Source organism: Lissotriton helveticus, chromosome 5_1, assembly GCF_964261635.1.
Source record: "Lissotriton helveticus chromosome 5_1, aLisHel1.1, whole genome shotgun sequence".
Lineage (NCBI taxonomy): Eukaryota > Metazoa > Chordata > Amphibia > Caudata > Salamandridae > Lissotriton > Lissotriton helveticus.
The window spans coordinates 23,223,597-23,235,490 of NC_136065.1; the positions used below are offsets into that span (position 1 = coordinate 23,223,597).

Consider the following 11,894-nt stretch of genomic DNA (forward strand, 5'->3'; position numbering starts at 1 on the left):
CGCTCCAAAACAATTGGTTTTTGCCAGAGCGAATACCTGGCTCCTCAAATCTAACACATCTGATCTATTTCTCACCCTGCATGCAGGTGGACAGCGAGCAGGAAACATGTTTAGTAAGATTCGAAGATAACTCACAGTTCCTTGTTCTCTGGAAGGACATTAACCCTCGTAAGTACACCCATTACTCTTTCATTTTGATTTTATGTAAGGTGCAGATTTCTTTTGTGTGGTATGCAGTGCTTGTGTGATCGGTTTGCATTGTGTGTGTGGTGTGCTCTCTTATTGATGTGGTGTGTTATTTAATGTTTTGCACTTGTGGGGTTCATCTGTTATGTGGCTTATTTTTACGTGCAGTGTCAGTAGATAAATGGGGATGAGGAGGAGAAAGTACATAGGTACTGTGGGGTGAGGAAGAAGAGTATTTGTTTGGACGGCAGAGAAGCAGCCTGGTACAAAAAAACAAGAGAGTGTACAGAGAAATAGTGGACGAGGCAGATTGAGACGGGAGAGCGAGGAACGGGGGTTAAATCGGTAGTGCAGGAGCTGAAAAGGGGATGGCTGGGAATGGAGAAGAGTGAATGGGTAAAGGGGCGGAAGTATGTACATAAAGAAGGAGGGGTTTGAGTAGATTAGTGAGACTACATAGAGGTGGGAAGTAATATGGGGTCTGAAGGAGTCCAAGGGGTGGTTGTGACTGTGTTGTGTGAGGAATAGAGGATATTATCATAAAACCTTTACCTGCAGATTCTTCACCTCTCAATATCTGAGGCACCATACTGGATCTGGAAGCTTTTACACCGCTCTGTTGTGCTGTTAGGTCAGACGGCTCCATGGTGGCCCTGGAAGTACAATTAGTGAAATCACTGAAACCATAAAGTGCCTGCCGCATTCTTCCATGGCGTCCTTAAAAAGACAGTGGTTTGATACTGCCTCTTCATTCGGTCGTTCTCACAGACTCCTATAATAAGCTGCAACATCAGTGGAGACATTGCTTCCTTTTAATGAAGCCCTCCTTGAGGCCGTTAAGGAGCCCTGGCCTAAGCCTATGACATGTCTCACAGAAAGCCGTACAGTGGTGACGCGCTGAAGGCTGGCGCTTGTAGATCTGGTCATTCTTTCTGTTCATCTATCACTCGACAGCTTAGTGGTTCGGACCTCCATGCATTTCCTACCCATCCTGGGGGTAGGGAATCTAAAAAGCTTGAGGAAACGGGTAAGAATGTGTTCTCTGCAGAATATCTGGCATTATACTCCCATAATGCTGGATAGCTTGCTGATGTTACTCCCATGCCCCCTGGGATATAAACACAATCGTCCTAGGTGATTTCCTACAGTACTTGCAGGGCCATTTCTCATGTGCATCCCATCCAAACTTAATGCAGGTCAGGATACAGCTTATTGCAAAGCCAGAGCCATGGGCTCTTCTGTGCCTATGCGCAGGCATGCCTCATTGAGCTTGTCACGATTTTCTAGTGATGGCCAGGCTGCTTTTATGGGCATGCCTCTTGATGGCAGATGCCGCATTGGAACCTTTCAAGGAGAGTGTAGCTACAGCTACATAGCTGGGATTACAATCTTCCAGCAAAGTTATAGGGCTTTTCTAAGACCTTTTATTATAGGTGACGTTCATTAGTCCCAGCCGCCCAGCAACAGCTGCAGAACCCATTTGTCCACCAATATAAGGGCAGGGGAAAAGGATGTGGTCAACAGAAGCAGCTTTCTTCCCTCTCCTACCCTACCCCATCAGTGAAGTCACAGTAGTTTATCATGGAAGGAGCAAACATAGGTGGTGGGAGAAGGGATATACTCTTCCCTCAGCAACCGATCCGTTTAGCACACCATCAATCCCTTCCATTCGATGACCATCTATGGCTACTTCCACATAAGGTGGCAGCATTGCTGCAGAAGGTTGAAGTGGAGTTGGGGCAGGGAAAGGGACAGGGCTGCTATTCTGTGCACTTCATGCTTCCCAAGAAGGATAGTGGTCTTTGTCAGATCCTGGAACTCAAGCTTCTGAACATTCATCCTTGGAAGGAAAAGTTCACAATGCTTTCCCTGGCTTAGCTCCTTTTGGCACTGGATGCAGAAGACTGGATGGTGTCCCTTAACTTGTAGGACGCGTATTTCCACATACTGATCCTGCAGTCATACAGGAAGTCTCTGCAATTCATGGTTGGAACCTCGCACTTCCAGTTCATGGTTATTTATTTTAGGTTGGCATCAGCACCTCAAGACTTCATGATGTTTGGCAATCTTGATATTTCCGTACCTGGCCTTCTTGTAGTTCGTAGCTAGGTCTCCGCAGATGGTTTCGCTCCACCTTCAAGTGACACTGTTCCTTCTGTTTGGCATGTCAAAGTCTCGCATGGAGCCCTCACAGCACCTCCTGTTCCTAGGGTTGGTACTGGATACCACATTACTCTGAAACATTACTCTTCCAAAGAGGATACTGCTCATCCAGGATATAATTCAGATGTTTCACTTGGGAGCATGAATTCCAGCACCTGCTCAGTTTGTTGGCTTCTTGCTTCCTTGTGGTCACACAAGCACACTGGAACATGAAAGCCATCCAGTGGTGCCTCAGCGATCAATGGTCCAAACACTAAACTGGTAGACTCCATTGTGCTCTCCAGGAACATTGTAGCAGAGTAGCGCTGGTGGGTGCCAGGAGAACCTATGACAGGGAACGTTCTTCTGTCCCCCTCTGACAGTGACCATGGTGATGACAGATGCCCACCTTTGGGTGGGGCGCTTATCTGGCGGACATGGATATCAAAGGCCTCTGGTTGCCAGAGTAGCAGAGATGGCGCTCAAGGCATTCCTCCCTTCCCTTTATTGTTTACTGACAATACTATTGCAATGTGATACATCATCAATCAAAAAGAGGTGTGAGGTCTCAACTTCTCTCTGAGGCTCTGGGCTTGGGCACATCAACAGGGGCTGTGAATGGTGACCAATCATCTACCTGGTTCGTTGAACACTAGGGTCCGTGTATGCATCCCCTTGCTGACCACAAATGATGTCTTCATCTGCAGGTGGATGTCTTTTTCCAACTGGGCACTTCCCTGAGCTCTGTTTGCTACATAAGCCAACACCCATTGCCAGATGTGCTGTGCCCTCTAGCATCTGTTGCAGTTCAAGTGGAAGATTCAGCTTCACTATGTGGTTTCCACCCATACCCTTGATTTCTCAGGTTCTGACGGAAATTCGCATTGCCCGGGTTTGGCCGAGAAGGTAATTGTACACAAATCTTATACACCTCTTTCTGTTTGCCGTGCTCCCTTTTCCTCTCAGGGTAGACCTCTCCAAGTTGGGTGGACATATTCTACCTCTGTGTCTCTATAGCTTACATTTTCTCGCATGAGAGATTGAGTAGGGAGATCTGAGTTCTTAAATCGGTCCTGTCTTAAGGTAGCACACATTTATGGCATGGTGTTCTGAAAATCGTGGACCCCTTGAAAGCTACACTATCTAATAACTGCCATTGTGCACTTTCCCTGGTCTGGCAGTGTTTTTCAGTGGGCTTGGTCAAGGGTTACAGAGCTGGCTTATTGGCTTTCCTCTTTCTGCTGGATTAGAAGTCTTTATTCAAATTTTTCTGGTGTTTGTTACGTTTTTAAAGGTATGTCAAACATGTTTTCTCCAACACGGTTTATCATACCCCAATAAGTTTTGAATTTGGTTTTAACCTTTTTGATGGGTGCTCCTTTTGAGCCTCTGCATAGTTGCCAATTGCAGTTGTTGACCACCAAGACCGTGTTTTTGGTTATTACATCTGCGCAATGCTTAATGTGTAAGCGTCTGCCCGCCATTCACAATGCTTCTTTCTGGGCAATCTCATCCTACAAACTAAAGCGATTTTTCATCCCTAAGTTGGGCCTATCCATCACTCGGTCCACCTTTTAACCCCCTATTCAGATGTGAAAAATCTGCTGGTAGAGGTATCCATCAGAAGAACTAGTTGCTTATCTTCAGTAACTTTCTTTCCGTTGGATACCTGCAGATTTCAAGTTAGTTGGTGGATAGCACCTATCTGTCCTTGACATTTTTGTTGTCTCGTCTTGAAAGGTACAGCACCAAAACAGATTAGAACTGACATCAAGATGTTGGGGTGTGCACTTTATGGCTTCAGTGAAGTCATTACAAATTCACTTCTGGTGTCGACATGAAGTCAGAGCCCCCTACCGGCGCTGAAAAGCTATGTCATAAGTTTCCAGATCTAGTCATGCCTGGGATATTGATAGGTATCTAATAGGCAAGTAGGGAGAATGTCCAAGTAGGTAGACTGTAGAGTGCAGGCGGATGGTATGAGGGATATGAGCAACTGCGACAAGTAGGTGGGGGGTTGTGTTAGCAAGCGGGCTGTGATGAATGCACATATTGTGAGTGTTGATTACTGTGTTTCTCATGGGCCATTTATATGTCCAGTCTTTATTGCATCTGTAGGAGAGTAGGCTAGAGTGATGGGTATGAAAGTAATGGAAAATGAGGGTGCTCTGGGGAACGTCTAGGAGTTTGAGGCGCCCCTTGAGTAGATGTGCTTCTGTTTGCAATCTCATGTATTTGTGTGCTGCATGTTGCTCTACATAGATGCGTTTGAGGAGAGGGAATAGTGTATTTCAATTTATCTTGGATTTGGTGAGTGTGAAAAGAGAGGATCACAAAGGTGGGTATTAACAAAATGATGTATATTGTCTGGGTGGTGATAAATGTCGGCTGGTGGGCTAGCCGCAGTGACATTAAGAAGGGAGGTTAAAAAGCCAGGTTTTTAATCCTCTCCTGAAAGACAAGCGGTCTTTTGTTGTTAGTAATTCTTTGCACATAGCTCCATAGGTTAGCATAGGTTAGCAGATGGGATGGGAGAACCTGTGCCTTTTGTTTTGTTTTTTAATGGTGATTTTGTGATTATCAGGGAGTTACTATATCTTAAGACCCATGGAAACTTGTGTTTGAGAAATTAGACTTTTTAAAGAATTTTGGGGCTGGGCCTTGGAGGCCTCTCTATACGGGATGCATAAGTTGTGAACCTCAAAAGTTTTTTGGTAGCCAGTTTAGCGTGTGTTGTCTTGGAAATGTATGTTCTTTAGGGTTGATGTCTAACAGACTTCCGAGTGTTGCATTTTGTAACCTTGGAAATCTATTTGTGTGGTATGCAGGAAGACCAAGAAAACTGGCATTGGTGTAGTGGAGGTTTCAAAGTTCTACTGCTATCACTTCCTGCAGCTTTTGGTGGTATGCCCTAATTTGTGGAAGCGGAAGTAGTATATGTGGATGACCGAAGTCCATGAGTACACCTAGGTTTTCTAAATAATGTTGTGCGTTTGGGGAAATGTTCCATGGTGTTTGGCAAGGGCAGCAGCGTAGGCCATTGTTTATCTTGCCACCAACTAGGCTGCCACTTTTGTAAGGGTCCAGTTTGAGGTACTTTCTGAACATTTAGCAGTTAATCTCATGGGGGCAGCCATGGAATAGGTGTTTCCTAAATAGTGGGGGCTTCGACACATTATAGGCGTAGTTGTAGCGTGACTTGATGAAGTAGTGGATTACGTAGATAAGAGATGCCAGTTAGTCATTGAACGGTGGCGGGGACAGCTCGGAACCCTGAGGGACTGCCCACCTGATTCCCTGGACGCAGGTTTTTCCTCTCGTGGACTGCAAATAAATATTTCTATTCCAGGCAATCAAAATACTAATAGCGGTTCTGCTAGATTCCATTGCAGTTTATCTGCCAACGCATTATGTGAATATCTTATGTTGTGCCATGTGGACCTACCTTGCATACAGCTGCTGTGGGGTACTGTGAGTGACTCGATGAGTTAACCCTGAAGAGGCGATTGGAGAGTATCTTTGCAAAGATCTTGTATTTTGTATTGAAAAGAAAGGACTGCAAGACATCCATTTGTCAGCTTTATGCATTTGCTTTGACAGTACTTAATTATTCATTTTCTGCAAGTAAACAAACCTAAGGAGTCTAATCTCCCTCGTCCAAGCAAGTAGTTCGAGGCATGTGGGCTGCTAAATTCATATCTATAGCATAGATCGCCGCCTAGTGTTGGGTCCGGATGATTGCACATTGTTGTCCTGGAAGAGTCTTCGAAGTATCACGAGATAGGTGGCTCCTCACCTGGACTACAGTGCGCATGGGCATCGACTCCATCCCCAGATTGTTTTTTTCCGCCATTGGGTTCGGATGTGATTTCGACGTCTCGGTGTCGGAATCGAAAAACTTTCTTCTTTAAGGCCAAAAGGCTTTCGTTAACCGGCGTCGGTATTGTTTGCGTGCGGTCTCGAGCATCATCCGGCTCTTGAGTCGGAATTCTGCAGAGTCGAATAACTCTTCGGACATCGAGGCCCTCTCGTCGCAGCAAGACACCGACGAACTTCTCCATGGAGCGGAGTCCGTTCAAGTTCTGCCCCGTCTGTGGATCCAAATATCCACATATCGACGTGCATCCAGTCTGTAACAAATGCCTCTCGCCGGACCACAACGAGGAAAACTGCATGGCCTGCTCTAAGTTCAGGTCAAAGAAAACGCTCAAGCATCGGCGCGCGGCGCGCCTAGAGGCCCAGCGAGCGGCTCCGGCACCCGACGACATATTCGACGACCCCGTAGAAGAAGGCCGAAGCCATCATCTTCAGATTTCACCACCGTCGACGGAGGTCCAGGCCGATCCCGAAGAACACGTCGAAGGACAGGCCCAAGACCTTGAATACGTCGAGGAGGTAGGGGACGACGAAGAAGTTTATGGGGCCGCGGAAGATAGCTCAGAGGAAGAGCTATGCCCCGATAGTTACATGACTCAGGCTCAGGTCACGGGATCGCCACTCGGCCTTACCCACGACCCTGCACCGCTATCCCCGGCCCCGCCTTCTGGCCCGGCCACGGACTCAACAGCGGAGACGCCATTGCGCGTATCGAAAGCGAAACCTTCGGAATCAACAACACCTAAGATGGCCGACGTCCCACCAAAAACGAAACCGAAACTAACGGATTCGACAACACCTAAAATGGCCGACGTCCCATCAAAAATATCAAAGCCTGCACCCTCATCGACTCCGTCGCCCTCCGGCCCTCCTAAGTCGAAGAAGGATGTCGAGTCGACAGCGCCGCAAAAGGTGGCCAAGGACCCGTCCTCTAAGAAGGTCGTCCATCACGTGTCAAGCACAGTTGATCCGGCGCGGACCACTACGGCTGTTGACACGCCTTCGGGCACAACTGCGGCGCCAACAAGTAAACGCACGAGCGAGGCAAGGTCTACTACAAGCCACGACCCGAAGGCCGGAGGCACTACGCATCGGCACAAGGATGCCGGATCTGCAACAACGGCGTCGGCGCCTAAGCCTACAACGGAGCCGCGAGCCGTTGAAGCCGAGGATTCGTCGGCAGCACGGGCGTCGGTTAACAAACCCTCCGCTTCCTTCACAAACCAGGTCACCGACTCCCTCAAACGTATTCGGGAGAAGACTTTGCCGTCTCCGGCTCCCACGCCGTCGGCTCCGAAGCCGGTCGACCCACCTGCGAAGACGTCTGCAAAGCTTCTCTACACTCTGCCACCTAAAGTGGCACCGAAAGCATTTGCACCACGATCGGTGCCGAAGATCACAGACACGTCAGAACCTTCCACGCAAAGTGGCCGATTGGATCGACATCAAGCCTCAGAAGAACAATCTGAGCATTACATCGATGCCCAAACGGGGAGATTGACCTTCTATAAAAGAAAGATCACTTCCCAACCATTGGCATCCTATATCATTCCACTAAAAAAGAAAAGACCGGCACAGGACATTCCTGCCCTTGTCGAACCTATTCAGCCACCACCAAGAAGGAGTCCATCACCTTCACCCAACCAGTCAGGGGGAGAGGATGATGACCAAGATGACCAATACAATTTCCCAGCGGACAATGACCCTGATGGTCAACAGGACTCATATGAAGACACTGGTGACCAGGGAGGACATCAGGTGGTACAGGATCCACAGGGTTTTGGTGCACGTACATCACCAACTGAGGATTCAGCGGCATTTAATGCTTTAATAGAGCGGGCAGCCGCAAATCATGATGTGGACATGCATGCTGACCCGGTGGAGGAAGATTTTTTGTTTAACACTTTCTCTGTCTCAGAAAGAACTGTTAAGATACTTCCTATGCTGAAAGGTGTCCTTAGGCATGCCCCTGAGATCTTTAAGGAACCTACCAGGGCAAGAGTGGTAAACCCACGTATCGAGAAGAAATACAGGCCAGCACCTGGGGACCCTGCATATATTCGGGGACAGTTGCCTCTGGATTCGTTGGTGGTCGCCAATGCCCGCAAGAGGGCGAACTCCCAAACAACGGGTGAAGCTCCTCCCCCATACAAGGAGTCGAAAGTGCTTGAGGCATCGGGCAAAAGGGTGGCTGCGCAGGCTGCCAATATCTGGCGTATATCAAACACACAGGCACTATTGGCACGATATGATAGGGCGCATTACGACACCCTAGAACAGCTCCTTCAACACCTACCTGATGAGTTTAAGGAAGCAGCCGAAATGCTCGTACAAGAGGGAAAGCTTATCTCAAACGCTGCAATAAAGTGTGCACTTGATGTGGCTGATACAGCGGCTAGGGCGATTAACACTAGCGTCATGTTAAGGCGACAGGCATGGTTTCGCATATCAGGATTTAAACCTGACATTCAAACAACAATACTCAACCAGCCCGTCAATCCTGACAGACTGTTTGGCCCAGATGTTGACACCACCCTCGAAAAAATTAAAAAGGACAATGAAACTGCTAAGTCCATGGGGGCGCTTCAGTCTCAATTCAGGGGGAGCACTTTTCGTCGCTCAGGAGCACGTGGTGTTACCAGAGGACACTTGGGTCAACAGACACAATTCACGAAAGGTGGTGCACAATCCTCGTACCCCAAGCAGAATAGAGGGGGTTACAGAGGTAACAGTGCCAAGGGCAGAGGCAGAGGAAACAACAACTCCCGTTCCTCTGCCACCAACAAACAGTGACTCTCTGTCACTGCCCCCCGACCATCCAACACCTGTCGGGGGGAGACTCCAGCAGTTCCTGCCAGTCTGGACGTCCATCACCACAGACAGGTGGGTGAGAAAACTTATCCAGTACGGTTATTGTTTGGAGCTCACATCCACTCCTCCCAACATTCCCCCAAGACAACGTCCTATGTCGGCAGAGCACTTGCACTTATTGCAGCAGGAAGTTGTGGTGATGCTGCAAAAAGGCGCAATCGAGCTCGTACCAGTGGAGGAGGAAGGCACAGGGGTTTATTCCCTGTACTTCCTTATCCCAAAAAAGGACGGATCCCTCAGACCCATTCTGGATCTCCGCCCCCTCAACCTGTATATACTGTCAGAACACTTTCACATGCTTACACTCCAGCAGATTCTTCCCCTGCTGAACCAAGGGGACTTCCTAGCAACCTTGGACCTCAAGGATGCTTATTTCCACATACCACTCCACCCATCCCACAGGAAATACCTCAGGTTCACCATTCAAAACAGGCATTATCAGTTCAAAGTCCTGCCCTTCGGAGTGACCACTGCCTCCAGAGTGTTCACCAAGTGTCAGGAGACAAAATATACATGTCTACCCTTACCTAGACGACTGGCTCGTTCAAGCAAAGTCGGAACAACAGTGCGCCGCGGACATGTCCCACACCATTCACCTCCTTCACAGTCTGGGGTTCTCGCTAAACTACCCGAAGTCGCACCTTCAACCGGCCCCTGTGCGGCAGTATCTGGGCGCGACAATAAATACCCTGACTGCTATGGCTCAGCCAAACCCTGTCAGGATCAACAACATTCAGTCTCTCATCCAAAGGTTCAGACCGCAACACTCCCTGCCAGCGAGAGTGTTCATGCAGTTGATAGGCATGATGGCCTCCTGCATCTTCATAGTCCCGCACGCGAGGTTGCACATGCGTCCGCTCCATGAATGCTTGGCAAATCAGTGGACACATGCTCAGGGACAACTGACAGACCTAGTGTTGGTGACCGGTCGGGCATACAATTCTCTGCATTGGTAGAATCCACACAACCTTTGCAAGGGACGACCGTTCCAAGAGCCTGTGCCACAGATTATCCTAACAACGGACGCATCTCTCCAAGGATGGGGAGCTCATGTGCTCCACTACACGGTGCAGGGACTGTGGTCCACGCAGCAACAAAAGATGCACATCAACTACCTGGAATTGATGGCAATCTTCATGGCGCTCAAGTCCTTCAAAGTACATCTATGCAACAAGGTCGTGTTGATCCGGACGGACAACATGACAGCTATGTACTACATCCAAAAGCAGGGAGGTACTCACTCGCCACAGCTGTCTCATCTGGCTCAGAGCATGTGGAAGTGGGCCATTCAGAGGAACATTTTCCTCATGGCAGAACACCTCCCGGGCAAGGACAATCAGATGGCGGATCTGCTCAGCAGATACAGCCATCAAATGCACGAGTGGGAGATCCATCCATCAGTACTCCACCCGTACTTCCAGCAGTGGGGTCATCCAGAGATAGATCTCTTTGCCACAAGGGAAAAAGCAAAATGCCAAAGCTTTGCCGCCAGGTTCCCTCACCCGGAATCGCAAGGGAATGCGATATGGATGAACTGGTCAGGCAAATTTGCGTACGCTTTCCCCCCAGCGCCTCTCATTCCGCTGGTGGCAAGAAAGCTAAAGCAACACTCGATGACACTCATCCTGGTTGCTCCAACGTGGGCACGCCAACCATGGTACACCACGTTTCTAGAACTCTCCGTGGTACCGCATCAAAGGCTGCATCTCTCCCCAAGCCTCTTGACGCAGAACCATGGCGACATTCAGCATCCAGATCCGCAACAGCTCAACCTGGCGATCTGGCTCCTGAAGTCCTAGAGTTTGGCTACCTCAACCTGCCTCCGGAATGCATGGATATCATACGAGAGGCAAGAAAGCCCACTACCAGAGCTTGCTATAGCAAAATGGAAGCGGTTTGTCATTTACTGTGCAAAACACAACATCAACCCGCTAGATGCATCCATTCCTAACATCATCTGCTATTTGTTACATCTTTACAAATGCAATCTAGCGTACACTTCCATTCGGATACACTTATCCGCCATAGCGGCTTATCTCCAGAACAGGCAGCATCTCTCTGTTTTCAGGGTGCCTGCCATTAAAGCCTTCCTGGAGGGACTGAAACGATTAATTCCTCCACGGACACCACCAGCTCCAGTGTGGAACCTTAATGTGGTCCTCACTAGGCTGATGGGCCCACCTTTTGAGCCACTACACTCCTGCGAAATTCAGTTTCTAACATGGAAAGTGGCTTTTCTCATTGCTATTACATCGCTCAGACGTGTTAGCGAGCTGCAAGCGCTCACAGTCCAAGAGCCATTCATCCAAATTCATTCAAACAGGGTGGTGCTCCGCACTAACCCCACATTCCTTCCAAAGGTGGTGTCACAGTTTCATATCAACCAAACTATTGACCTGCCCGCATTCTTCCAAAACCCACAAACAGTAGCGGAAAGAATGCTCCATACATTAGACGTTAGGAGAGCGTTGATGTACTACATTGACAGAACACAACACTTTAGGAAAACACAACAGCTTTTTGTTGCCTTCTCTGCACAGCACAAGGGCAACCCTATTTCCAAAGCAGGAATAGCCAGATGGATTGTTAAGTGCATTCAAATCTGTTATCAAAAGGCTAAACGTACTTTAACAATACCCCCAAGGGCGCACTCCACACGCAAGTTGGGGGCCTCCATGGCTTTCCTCGGGAACATTCCTTTGGAAGACATTTGTAGAGCAGCCACATGGTCTACACCGCACACATTTACCAAACATTACTGTGTCGATGTGCATTCCAAACAGCAAGCAGCTGTAGGACAGGCTGTTCTCAAAACACTC

General features: G+C 48.5%; 1 protein-coding gene across 5 annotated transcripts in view; it reads left to right on the forward strand.

Moving 5' to 3' along the window:
• PHF1 (PHD finger protein 1) overlaps positions 1-11,894 on the forward strand; it is an 836,267-nt gene that overhangs the window by 128,326 nt on the left and 696,047 nt on the right. For all 5 annotated transcript variants that reach the window (XR_013594654.1, XR_013594655.1, XM_078641645.1 and 2 more), the window contains one exon: positions 87-168. Coding sequence is in view for 3 of the 5 variants with exons in the window: in XM_078641645.1 (XP_078497771.1) it covers positions 87-168 (82 nt within the window). In the remaining 2 variants the exon portion in view is untranslated. The remainder of the gene's footprint in view (positions 1-86; positions 169-11,894) is intronic.